This window comes from Polypterus senegalus, chromosome 6 (assembly GCF_016835505.1).
Source record: "Polypterus senegalus isolate Bchr_013 chromosome 6, ASM1683550v1, whole genome shotgun sequence".
NCBI classification, from domain to species: Eukaryota; Metazoa; Chordata; class Cladistia; order Polypteriformes; family Polypteridae; genus Polypterus; species Polypterus senegalus.
This window is the reverse complement of record NC_053159.1, coordinates 77,878,624-77,891,671: the sequence shown is the minus strand read 5'-3', so window position 1 is coordinate 77,891,671 and position 13,048 is coordinate 77,878,624. Positions and strand designations below refer to the sequence as shown.

At 38.1% G+C, this 13,048-nt stretch overlaps 1 protein-coding gene across 6 annotated transcripts in view; it reads left to right on the top strand.

Annotated features, from left to right (window-relative positions):
- The window catches only part of LOC120531198 (serine/threonine kinase 11 interacting protein), a 136,995-nt gene that overhangs the window by 105,844 nt on the left and 18,103 nt on the right, over positions 1–13,048 (top strand). For all 6 annotated transcript variants that reach the window (XM_039756387.1, XM_039756384.1, XM_039756388.1 and 3 more), the window contains exons 22-23: positions 670–845; positions 4,399–4,483. In XM_039756387.1, coding sequence (XP_039612321.1) covers positions 670–845; positions 4,399–4,483 — 261 coding nt within the window. The remainder of the gene's footprint in view (positions 1–669; positions 846–4,398; positions 4,484–13,048) is intronic.

Below are 13,048 nucleotides of genomic sequence, written 5' to 3'. Positions count from 1 at the left end.
GAAAGCTCTGCCTCAGTTGTAGGTCATGGATCCTATAATAGGATAATAACCCAAAATACATGGCTGAAAGCACCCGAGGATGACTAAGAGCATCACATTGGACTATTCTTAATAGGCTTTCTGTGAGGACTAATTTGAATCATTAGAACATCTATGGAAAGAAACATGTAGTCTTGGGAAGGCACCCTTCAAACTTGACACAGCTGGAGCAGTTTGTGTAGGAAGTGTTGGCCAAACAACCTCTTCTGACAAATGCAGATGTCACTAAGAGCTCCAGAAATTGCTTATTTGAAGTGATTTCTTCAGAAGAGTTGTGCAACAAATTATTAGGCTAAGGGACCAATCATTTTTGTCCATGCCATTTTAATTTGTGTTATATTAATATTAATATTTTGTTGAATCAAAACTCTAAAGCAAATTCTGACTTTTCTTAAATACAAAATAAACAATGATGAGTGCCAATTACTTTTGTCAGTTTCAAGTTATTTTAGAGACATCTGTGGGTTCTTCTTTTTTCATGGAGGGGTACCAACAAATTTGTCCATGTCTAAATTAAATTAAAGTATGCCAAGTAATTTTCACACTATAATGAAATAACATATAGAAGGTTTTCTTATTTATCTGCCATAGTTTGAAAAACCTTATGCAAATAATTGTGTTTAATTTCAGGGGTCAGCCATCAGACTGGCTTCGAAAGCGTGCTAGTCACAGAATCTCGGAACTCAGCTGTGTGGAAGTGGGGCTGGGCAGTCAGACTATCCACTTGGAGTTTGATAAAGGTCATTCTTACTCCCTAATCATCCGAGATAGTACAAGGTGCAAGACTTTCTTCAGCCAAATCATAGGTAAGAGCAGGTTCATCTTGTGTTTCATCTTGCAAATCAAGAATGATGTGCATTTTTGCTTTGTGCCCTCCTCCACCATAACCTATCATCTATGGGGAAGGAGCGAAAGCTTTAGATTCGTCAAAAAATTCGATCTCCGGTTTTCAATGGAGCTCAACATTTTAGGGTCTCCTGATACCAAAAACATTGATGTCTTGATGATGGGTGTGTGTTTGTCTGTCACAGTTTCTTGAGGACGGTCTAGAGCTAAAATGACTGGATGGAAAAATTTCAACCTTGAAACTTAAGGCTGTTATGGGATGATGATGTGCTAATTAGTTTTTGAGCCATATCATGCAAAAGAATGAGGCACACTACAGGGACTCTCAAATACCCATCCATTATCCAACCCGCTATATCCTAACTACAGGGTCACGGGGGTCTGCCAGAGCCAATCCCAGCCAACACCGGGTGCAAGACAGGAAACAAACCCCGAGCAGGGTGCCAGCCCACTGCAGGGCACACACACACCAAGCACACACTAGGGATAATTTAGGATCGCCAGTGTACCTAACCTACATGTCTTTGGACTGTGGGAGGAAACTGGAGTACCCTAGGAAACCCACGCAGACACGAGGAGAACATGTAAACTACACGCAGGGAGGACCCGGGAAGCAAATCAGGGTCTCCTTACTGCGAGGCAGCAGTGTTACCCACTGTCCCACCGTGCCGCCTCCTCTCAAATACCGTAATTCTGAAATTATGAATTCACCTTTCCAATTGTTTTCTTAATTAATTATTTTATGATCTGAAAGGTCAGCATCAGAACGGTAAATAATTACTGAAATGTTATAGAATAGTTTGCTTTTGGCTGTGGTAGCTTTCTGTTGTATCATTTTATCAACAGGTTTACCTGAGAAAATGTTTCACTGAATATAAATATTTACAAAAAATAGTACAGTAGATACAAATTCATTTTAAAATATATTAGTATTATCATAGCTAATAGGAATACTGTTCAAGAGCAATTTACATTCATAGAAGACATTTGTAATGTCAATTTAATAACAAATCATTTTAATGAGGAATGGCTAATATTAACTATTTTGTTCAAAAATGACACTTGTATAACTGACTAAGGCTTTGTATGATTCAGTGTGTCAACAAAGTACAGTAAACCCTCGTTTATCGCGGTTAATCCGTTCCAGGCTCTACCGCGATAAATGAATTTCCCCGAAGTAGGATTCTTTATTTGTAAATCGAATATTTTCGCAGTTAGAGCATTGAAAACCTGTTTACCTTCTAAATATGTTTTTTAACATTATTAGAGCCCTCTAGAAATGAAATAACACCCTTTAGTCAAAAGTTGAAACTGTGCTCCATGACAAGACAGAGATGACAGTTCTGTCCCACAATTAAAAGAATGCAAACATATGTTCCTCTTCAAAGGAGTGCGTGTCAGGAGCAGAGAATGTCAGAAAGAGAGAAGCAAACAATCAGAAATCAATAGGGCTGTTCGGGCTTTTAAGTATGCAAAGCAGCTACAAGGAAGGGAGCAATGTGAAGGTAGACTTTCAGCATTTTTTAGAGGAGCATCCGTATACTCTAGGCCAGTGTCCGCACAGCCCCTCTGCTCACACCCCCTCTGTCAGGAGCAGAGAATGTCAGAGAGAGTGAGAGAGAGAGAAAAAGCAAACAATCAAAAATCAATACATGCTGTTCGGGCTTTCAAGTATTCGAAGCACCATGCGGGAAGCACATTGTATATTTCGTATACATCGTATCATTGAGAAGTTTTATTTAATATGCAATACGTGCTCCGATTGGGTGGCTTCTCAGCCATCTGCCAATAGCGTCCCTTGTATGAAATCAACTGGGAAAACCAACTGAGGAAGCATGTACCATAAATTAAAAGACCCATTGTCAGCAGAAATCCAGCGAAAAATCTGTGATATATATTTAGATATGCTTACATTTAAAATCTGCGATGGAGTGAAGCCGCGAAAGTCGAAACTCGATATAGCGAGTGATCACTGTACATGAAATAAATAAAGCAATCGGTTATTGCATTATAATACTATAAGCCACTTATCCTTATAAATGTGAGTGAGACATTTTATGGGTAGTTGACAGAATATACATGTGGACCTCTTATTATTATGACTACACATATATCTGTCATTCTGTGCATTACTGAATGCAAAGTAATAGATATTCTAGATATCTGATCTGTGCAAGTTAAATATACAAACTGGAAAAAAAATCAGTTGCTTCTAGCAAGTCATAACAGAATATTGATGCATTTTAAATTATTTCTTAAATGCAAAACAATTAAGATTATCTCCTAGTAGAGATTCAAAGTAGTAACTAATTGACTCTAGTCACTAATTAACTCTAAAACAACATAAGTGGGTAATACATTGATGACTGAAATTTCAATCATGAAAATGATTTTGTCCTATTTTAGACACTATATAAGAGTTCTTATTTTAAACAATATATTCAATATATTTTAGATTTCTCAAGATGCTCACTATGTACATTATGTTTCACTTGTCTTCTAGTTCATGACCATCAGATTGACATTGTGGGTAAAAATGGAATTCATCACAGAGTGCTAGATTGAATTCACAGGTGCATTATCACATTGTTCATGTTCAAAAAAATTACTTATTAACGCCTTGAAATCACACCCACCTTTTTTATGTCTGGCATCTCCTGGCTCATCAGTACAAAGAATCCCCCAAGTATGATAGACAACTAGACTTGCAGATAAATCAGATGGTATAAGATGCGTTTTAGGGTTCTTTCAAATTTTTGGCGCTGCGCACCTGAAAAGCCCTAATCTTTTATGTCATTTGGGCCATATTTTATGCTGGAAATTTCAGCCTTATGATAAAAGTAAACCAGTAGGTGTCTTAAGCAAAAATGACCAGAATGACTTTCTTGCCACATCAACAAACTCCAGGGGTTCACCCTCCCATGTGGCAGACGGTACAGAGGCATTGTACCTTGCACTAATAAATTGGAGGACAGTTTCTACCCACATAATGTAAGGTTACTAGAATGTCAATCATGAGAACAAATATTATTCTTACCAATCAGTGTGTGCTAGTGGATGCAATATATATTGTACACCCTGTGACGAAATGGTATCATGTCAAAGGATTGTTCATGTCTTGTGCCTGGTGCTTGCTAGGATAGGCTCCAACTTTCATATGAAACTTCCCCGAATAAATGGTTTAGGAAGATAGGTGGAATTTGGTAACAGTAACTACTTAAACATATTCAGATATGGCAGTTAAATATTTGCAAAAGCCTTAACACTTAAAGATATCCTACTCGAATAACAGCTATCAGAAGTTTTGCTTTTTTTCTGCATTAACTGCACATGGCAACAAGTGCAGCAACAAAAATTAGTAGATTTATAACTGAGAACTTTGTGTTTATAAAACTGAATTAATATATTGCAAGCTAGTTGTAAAGTTGTATCAACTTTTTATTTTAGGTTGACATGAATCATTGTCTTCTTTGTCTCTCTCTCTCTCTCACTTTAATATATCAATTTTTCAAGAAAAAGTGCAGGAATTTGCTCCAAAATGTGATAGCAAGTTGGTGTCTATTTCTACCTCCCGAATTGGTCCCCATCATCATCTGTGGTAAGGAAATGCCTCTGCATCCTGGGATCTATTTTTATTTTATTATAAAATCAGATATTTATTTTTAAATTGTTTTGTAACATCAAAGAAGCTATTTTTAATGCTGATTTTGAAAGTTCTGTACAAGTTTCTTGTACTAATTTGGTAGTTTTACTAAAACACTGGGTTTTACATTTCTTAAGCCATTTATTGGAAAGTTGCAGTAGTATATTTGAAGAATTTTAGTACTATCATACATGCACTCTCAAAAGCCGCTTAATTGAGTTCAGCATCATGTGGGGCTAGTGTTCATCCCAACAGTTAAGGGCACAAGGCACACATTACTCTGTTCCCATCACATGAGACAATCGCACAAACGCTCACTCACACTTAGGTAAATTTAAAATCCCCAATTCAGCATGTCTTCGGGTATGTGGGAGGAATAAAACACGTAAATACAGGGAGAATGTGCAACTACTGTGCTGTCCAAATAAAATGTAAGTCCAGGTTAATTAGATATTTTTGTTGAGTATTTTTTATAATACTGTCACCTTATTTTCTATTACAAGAAAGGAAAAATACTTACTGTAACATCTACAGTTAACACTGAAAAGCAGCTCCCAGTGAGTCTGAAATGGATAAGCAGGTTAATAAATGATTGGATTAATTGAAGCACTGACACTATTTGTAAGGATTGATCTCAAAAGCAGCTCAAAGAATTGTTGCTCCTTTGTACGTCTTTCTTAATTTAGGCAATTGTTCTTGTAATTGTTCTTTATAGAGTTTTTTGTTTTTTTTTCTGGCCCAGGTGTTCTTTAGAGAAATAGTCTGCACCCCTAATGTGGCACGGAAGGAGATTCTAGATCATACAGGTAGAGATAGGAGGCTCATGGTCACAAAGCCCATGGTTAAAGGTGTACACTGTCTGGGGGCACTAACCCCAGAAATGGAAGTGTCAATCCGTTTTCAAGTCCTTGCAGAGCTAGACGGTGCCTGTGATGATTCTAGTATGGCAGGCAGGGATGAGGAGGCCACCTCAAAACTAGTTCCCAGAAAGAGAGGTAGTGATAGTTGGGGACTCAATCATTTGGGAGATTGAAGCACAGGTTTGCTCTAGAGACAGAGAGTCTTGCATGGTGGTTTGCCTTGCAGCTAGACTGGGGGTGTTTTCAGTTGTCATTGTCCATGTTGGAACAAATGACATACATAATGGTAATCTGTCAGTTCTGTGATTCACCTTCAAAGAGTTAGGTGCCAGGCTGAGGAGCAGAACTGATTAAGGTAGTCTTCTCTGAAGTTCTGTCCATGCCACGTGCCAGTCAAAGTAAGACTGAGGAGATCAGAAGGCTTAATGTGTGGCTCAAATCTTGATGCAGGGTAGATGAGTATAGCTTTATGGGGCATTGGAACTCCTTTTGGAACAGATGGGACCTGTTCCGCCGCAACAGGTTACATCTGAACTGGAGGGTCACCAATTTATTGGGGAGGTGTATGAGCAGGTTAGTCAAGAATTGTTTAAACTAGGGAAATGGAGGAGCAGGGAGTTTAGGATAGGTCACATTTAGAACTACAGTGTTCCCTCCTTGATTTCTGGAGTTGCGTTCCAGAACCCCCCGCGAAAGGTGAAAATCCGCGAAGTAAAAACCGTACGTTTATATTGTTATTTTTATATTGTCATGCTTGGGTCACAGATTTGCACAGAAACACAGGAGGTTGTAGAGACAGGGACTTTAAAACACTGCAAACAAAGATTGGTCTCTTTTTCAAAAGTTTAAACTGTGCTCCATGACAGGACAGAGATGACAGTTCCATATTACAATTAAAAGAATGCACACATATCTTCCTCTTCAAAGGAGTGCGCGTCAGGAGCAGAGAATGTCCGAGAGAGAGAGACACAGAGAGAAAAGCAAACAATAAAAAAATCAACAGGTGCTGTTCGGGCTTTTAAGTATGCAAAACAACGCCAGACAAAGCAGCCACAAGGAAGGGAGCAATGTGAAGGTAGTCTTTCAGCATTTTTTAGAGGAGCATCCGTATCCTCTAGGCCAGTGTGCGAACAGCCCCTCTGCTCACACCCCCTCCATCAGGAGCAGAGAATGTCAGAGAGAGACCCATTGTCTGCAGAAAGCCGCGAACCAGCGAAAAATCTGTGATATATATTTAGATATGCTTACATATATAATCCGCAATGGAGTGAAGCTGCGAAAGTCAAAGCGCGATATAGCGAGGAACCGTTGTACCAAACATTAGTGTAAAAATAAAAATTCATGATAATGTAAATTCTAACCCAACGTTTAAATGTAAAAGGAGTAACACATTAAAAATAGCTTGCCTTAATGCTAATGAAATATCAAAAATAAGGCAAGTGAATTGGAGTTGTATGTAACTGAGCATAATTATGATGATATAGCAATAACAGAAACCTGGCAAAATAGCAAAGATATGAATGACTAACCATAGAGGAATAGATTAGACAGAACAGAAAATGAGGTGGGATTGTCGTTTGTCAAATGGAATTTATATACAAGTCCTCTTCAGTTGGATAATGAGCTCCATCTTAGTGAGGATTTGTGGCTTTGCCTGGAAAGCACTAGGGAAAGAGGCCTTATTTTAGGTGTGTGTTATGGACCGCCTAATGTAGACAATAATTTGAATGCCTATCTTTTTAGTAATTTTAAAAAGGCAAGTTTTCAGGGGAATATCATTGTCAAGGGGGACGTTATCCAAATATTAAATAGGGGTAACCTTGCAAATGGCGGAGCTCAAGAGCAGGAGTTTTGCTGGGTGATGACTGTCTAGATTTTTAATTTCTAAGAATAAGGATATAATTGAGAGTGTAGAGGTGATTGAACCAGTAGGTTCAAGTGGCCATAATATTGTACAATTCTTAGTGAAGCTACAAAGGAAAACACAGCTCTGTAAGGCATATGAGAGTAATAACTTCAAAGTGAATTGTAGGGTGTATGAGAACATGAGGACAACCATTAAGAAGGATGTTAGGGAGGATGAAAGAAAGTTGTAGAGGAATATAGCAGATAATGCAAAAGTAGTGAAAGAGCAGTCAAGGAGGAGGTGAAATGCATCAGGAAAAGTAAAGGAGAATTAAAAGATACAGACAGTGAAATAGCGGACGCTCTAAACCTGCATTTTTCTGTGGTCTTCACAAGTGAGGAAGTGGAGAAGCTCCCAGCAATGATTGAGACCACTAAGGAGGTTCTTAGTGTGGGAAACTCAGATTAAATAGGCTGAAATCAAACAATCACCAAGACCAGGTAATAATCACCCTCATGTTCTTAAGGAGCCTAGCGAGTACATGTATAATAAACCATTGACACATTTTTTTGGAAGACACTGCACACTGGGGAGATTCCAAAGAACTGGAAAATGGCAAATATTATCCTGTTATATAAAAAGATTGACCAGGCAGATCCAACCAACTATAGGCCAGTAAGCTTAACGTGCATCACAGGAAAATTTAATGGAAGGAATTATTAAGGATAAGATTGACAAGCATATGGCAAGTGCAGGAGTTCTTCTGAACAGTCAGTATGGATTAAGAAGAGAGAGGTCATGTTTTACTAACATGCTGGAATTCTACGAGGAAGCAAGAAAAAGGAGCATTTGGTATTATTTATCTTGACTTTCAGAAAGCATTTGATAAGATGCCACATGAAGGTTGGCAAACTAAGAGATAGGAGTGCAGGTTGATGTTTGTAGATGGGTGCAGAATTGGCTCAGACACAGGAAGCAGAGGGTGATGGTGCGAGGAACTTTATCAGAATTGGCTGACGTAAAGAGGGGTGTTCTACAGCGGTCAGTGCTAGAGCTGCTGCTAAGTACTTGGGCAGCATATAGGCTTGGACAGATTTGTGGCAGATGAAATTTTATGTTAGTAAATGTAAAATATTACACAAATGTTAGATTTGAATGCACAATGGGAGGTCTGAAATTCAAGAGTGCACATTATGAGAAGGATTTAGGAGTTGTAGTGGACTCTATCTACGCTATTAACATCCAGACAGTGATCAGAAGCCATTAAGAAGGTAAACAGAATGTTAGGTGATATAGCACGATGTGTGGAGTACAAGTTCAAGGAGGATAGTCTCAGGTTTTATAATGCACTGGTGAGGCCTCATTTGGAAATTTTTCTTTACACAGAGAACCATAGACACTTGGAATAAGCTACCAAGTAGCATGGTAGACCGTGGATCTTTCAAAAGTAGACTTGATATTTTTTAGAATTAAATGGAATAGACAAGTGAGTTTTGTTGGGCTGAATGGCCTGTTCTCCTCTAGATTGTTGAGTCTAGTTGCTCTTTGTTCATTTAAGGTATATGTTTTCTAGGATTGTAAAATTAAGCTTTTTTGTCCTTTTAACATACTTTTATGAAAGATTATTATACACTGTGGTTAAGTAAGACATTGTACGTTACCACTGGAAAATGTTGGGGAGTCTGCCTGCACGTCCCTGTTTAATTCCAACAAAAATAGTGATGTCAAACAAAAATTGTGCCACTATACATACCAACAAGAGGGTTTTGCAAATCAAGATTGTCGTCTGGCAAAGTAAGGTTTACAGTGCATTCATTTATGCTGTCTGGCAAAAGATTGAACTCCTCTGGCACCACTGCACGATAACAACTTTTTTTCTACCCTCTCAAACGTACACAGTTTTTAATGTTTGGAAAACATACAAGGTTAAATCACTTAGAGATTTGTACATCTTTGCATCCAACAATTACACATCAAGTTTAACTTTTCATCAACACAATTCTTTCACTACCTCCAAATTAGAAATTTTGCTAAACAAAATCTGCCCAATTTTCCTCACCTCCCACCTACTTCTATTCTGGAAGAAATATTGATCAGACTTGAGGACTCGGACAGCTTTTCTGTAATATATAAAAACGTTTAAAGTCCCTCCCTTTCAAAGATCTCAGAGTACAGTAGGAAAAGGAGTGGAGTGGAAGGCAGCCATGCACAGAATTCACTCTAGCTCCATATGTGCAAAGCATAGAATTATTCAACTTAAAATCTTTTTATCGAGCACATCTGTCTCATTTAAAATTGTCTAAAATGTTTCCAGGGCAAGATCCAACCTGTGAACGTTGCAGTGGAGTTCTAGCCTCATTGGGCCATATGTTTTGTGTCTGCACCACATTAACATCTTTCTGGACCAAAATCTTTAAATGCTTTTCAGACAGCCTTGGTGTCACAATCCCTCCTAATCCACTAACAGCTGTGTTTGGGGTACTCCCAGATGGTCTTAAAGTGGAGAAAGACAAATAAACTGTAATTGCCTTTACTACACTATTGGCACGTAGGCTTATCTTACTCAACTGGAAGAATCCTAACTCTCCTCTGTTAAGACAGTGGGTAACTGATGTTATATACTCTTTGAAATTGGAAAAAAATCAAATTCTCACTTAGAGGATCTGTACAAAAGTTTTTGAAATCTGGCAAGATCTAATCAATGACATTTTAGAATAAGCATTTAAACTGATGAAGTGGATTCTCTCCCCTCGTTTTATTATATTTATTTTTATTAATTTATTAATTTATCCATTTACTTATTTTTACTAGTTTAAAGTTGTTTTTTTTAACCCCCTTCTCTTAAAGTTTTACTCTGGCTGTTGGCCTGGCTGTCTTTCTCATGTGTAGGGTGTTAATCAACTTAGTTTTTTCAAGTTTGACTTGCTTTTATGGAATGTTACTTGCTTTTAATAAATTCAATAAAATGTTTATATATAAAAAAAGATCAAATTCCTCCTTCCGACAGCAACAGGATTTGTATGTCAGGGATCGGAATGGGTGGAAAAAAACTGAGGAGAAGATTAATGCCAGCACTCCCTTTCAACACATAGTACATACCGTAGGTGAGCCCTCAGAGTGGTCCACAGGCATGCATGTATGACAACACTTTGCCAGCAGCTACCTAATTGTGTGAGGTGAGGTTAGGTTAGGAGCACGTGCTGATACAGTGCATTGCTGCACCCACCACATGACAAACCAACTCAGGATCCAGATTAGGACCCGAGTGTAGCCATGCAACGGGTTACACCTCAGCACCTCACTAGTTCAGATGGAGTGGAAAAGTGTGAGGTTTTTTTTATGGTGGCTGGAGTACCAATTCCGTGATTTTTTTTTTTTTTCTAATTTTGTAGGTCTTTTCTACACACTGCTATCGGGAAATTCAATGCTTCCTTCTGATGTCCCAAACTAATTATACTCTTCATTGCAATTTCTGCATAATATACAGTACTTTTATTATTTATTTACTGACTATTTAGCAAAATACCCGCGCTTCGCAGCGGAGAAATAGTGTGTTAAAGAAGTTATGAAAAAGAAAAGGAAACATTTTAAAAATAACGTAACATGATTGTCAATGTAATTGTGTCATACATACATACATACATACATACATACATACATACGTATATATATATATATATATATATATATATATATATATATATATATATATATATATATATATATATATATATATATATATATCTATATATATATCTATATATATATATATATATATATCTATATATATATATATATATATCTATATATATATATATATATATATATATATATCTATATATATATCTATCTATATATATCTATATATATATATATATATCTATATCTATATATATCTATATATATATATATATCTATATATATATATATATATATATATCTATATATATATATATATCTATATATATATATATATATCTATCTATATATATATATATCTATCTATATATATATATATATATATCTATATATATCTCTATATATATATATATATATCTATATATCTATATATCTATATCTATATATATCTATCTATATATATATCTATCTATATATATATCTATATATATATCTATCTATATATATCTATCTATATCTATCTATATTGTGGAGCCGACCCGGACACAGACAGGTGGACATGTTGTTTTTCAAACCACCACACGTTTATTTACAAATATAATGGTCACTAAGACCCAGTCAATTGTGCACAAAAACACCCCAATACTCAGTCCTGGCCACAAATGCCTCTTCTTCGGGCCGCCTCCACACTCTCCTCGTGCCTCGTCCTACTTCCACCCGACTCTAGCCTTGAATGAAGGGAGACGGCCCCTTTTGTACATGACCCGGATGAGCTCCAGGTGCTTCCGACACTCCCCCGTTGGCCACGCCCCAGCGTGGCGGAAGTGCCGGCTGTTCTCCCGGCAGCTCTCCGGGTATCCTCCTTATTCTTCCCCCCCAGCACTTCCTGGTGTGGTGGAAGTGCTGAGGTAACAGGTCCATACCCTCAACCCGTGGCCCCCAGAGCAACCAGGAAGGCGGTCCCCACGTGATCCTGGGTGGGCCTTGACCCTCTTCCGGTCCCTGACACCGTGAGGAGGAGTGTCGGAAGCACCTGGAGCTCATCCGGGTCATGTATAAAAGGGGCCGTCTCCCTTCATTCGAGGCTAGAGTCGGGTGGAAGTAGGACGAGGCACGAGGAGAGTGTGGAGGCGGCCAATATACACACATACACACGTGGACAAAATTGTTGGTACCCTTCAGTCAATGAAAGAAAAACTCAAAATGGTCACAGAAATAACTTTAATCTGACAAAAGTAATAATAAATAAAAATTCTATGAAATTTAACCAATGAAAGTCGGACATTGATTTTCAACCATGCTTCAACAGAATTATTTAAAAAAATAAACTCATGAAACAGGCCTGGACAAAAATGATGGTACCCCTAACTTAATATTTTGTTGCACAACCTTTTGAGGCAATCACTGCAATCAAACGATTCCTGTAACTGTCAATGAGACTTCTGCACTTCTCAGCAGGTATTTTGGCCCACTCCTCATGAGCAAACTGCTCCAGTTGTCTCAGGTTTGAAGGGTGCCTTTTCCAGACGCCATGTTTCAGCTCTTTCCAAAGATGCTCAATAGGATTGAGGTCAGGGCTCATAGAAGGCCACTTTAGAATAGTCCAATGTTTTCCTCTTAGCCATTCTTGGGTGTTTTTAGCTGTGTGTTTTGGGTCATTGTCCTGTTGCAAGACCCATGACCTGCGACTGAGACCAAGCTTTCTGACACTGGCCAGCACATTTCTCTCTAGAATCCCTTGATAGTCTTGAGATTTCATTGTACCCTGCACAGATTCAAGACACCCTGTGCCAGATGCAGCAAAGCAGCCCCAGAACATAACAGAGCCTCCTCCATGTTTCACAGAAGGGACAGTGTTCTTTCTTGATATGCTTCATTTTTCCGTCTGTGAACATAGAGCTGATGTGCCTTGGCAAAAAGTTCAATTTTTGTCTCATCTGTCCATAGGACATTCTCCCAGAATCTTTGTGGCTTGTCCACATGTAGTTTGGCAAATTCCAGTCTGGCTTTTTATGATTTGTTTTCAACAATGGTGTCCTCCTTGGTCGCCTCCCATGAAGTCCACTTTGGCTCAAACAACGACGGATGGTGCGATCTGACACTGATGTTCCTTGAGCTTGAAGTTCACCTTGGATCTCTTTAGAAGTTTTTCTGGGCTCTTTTGTTACCATTCGT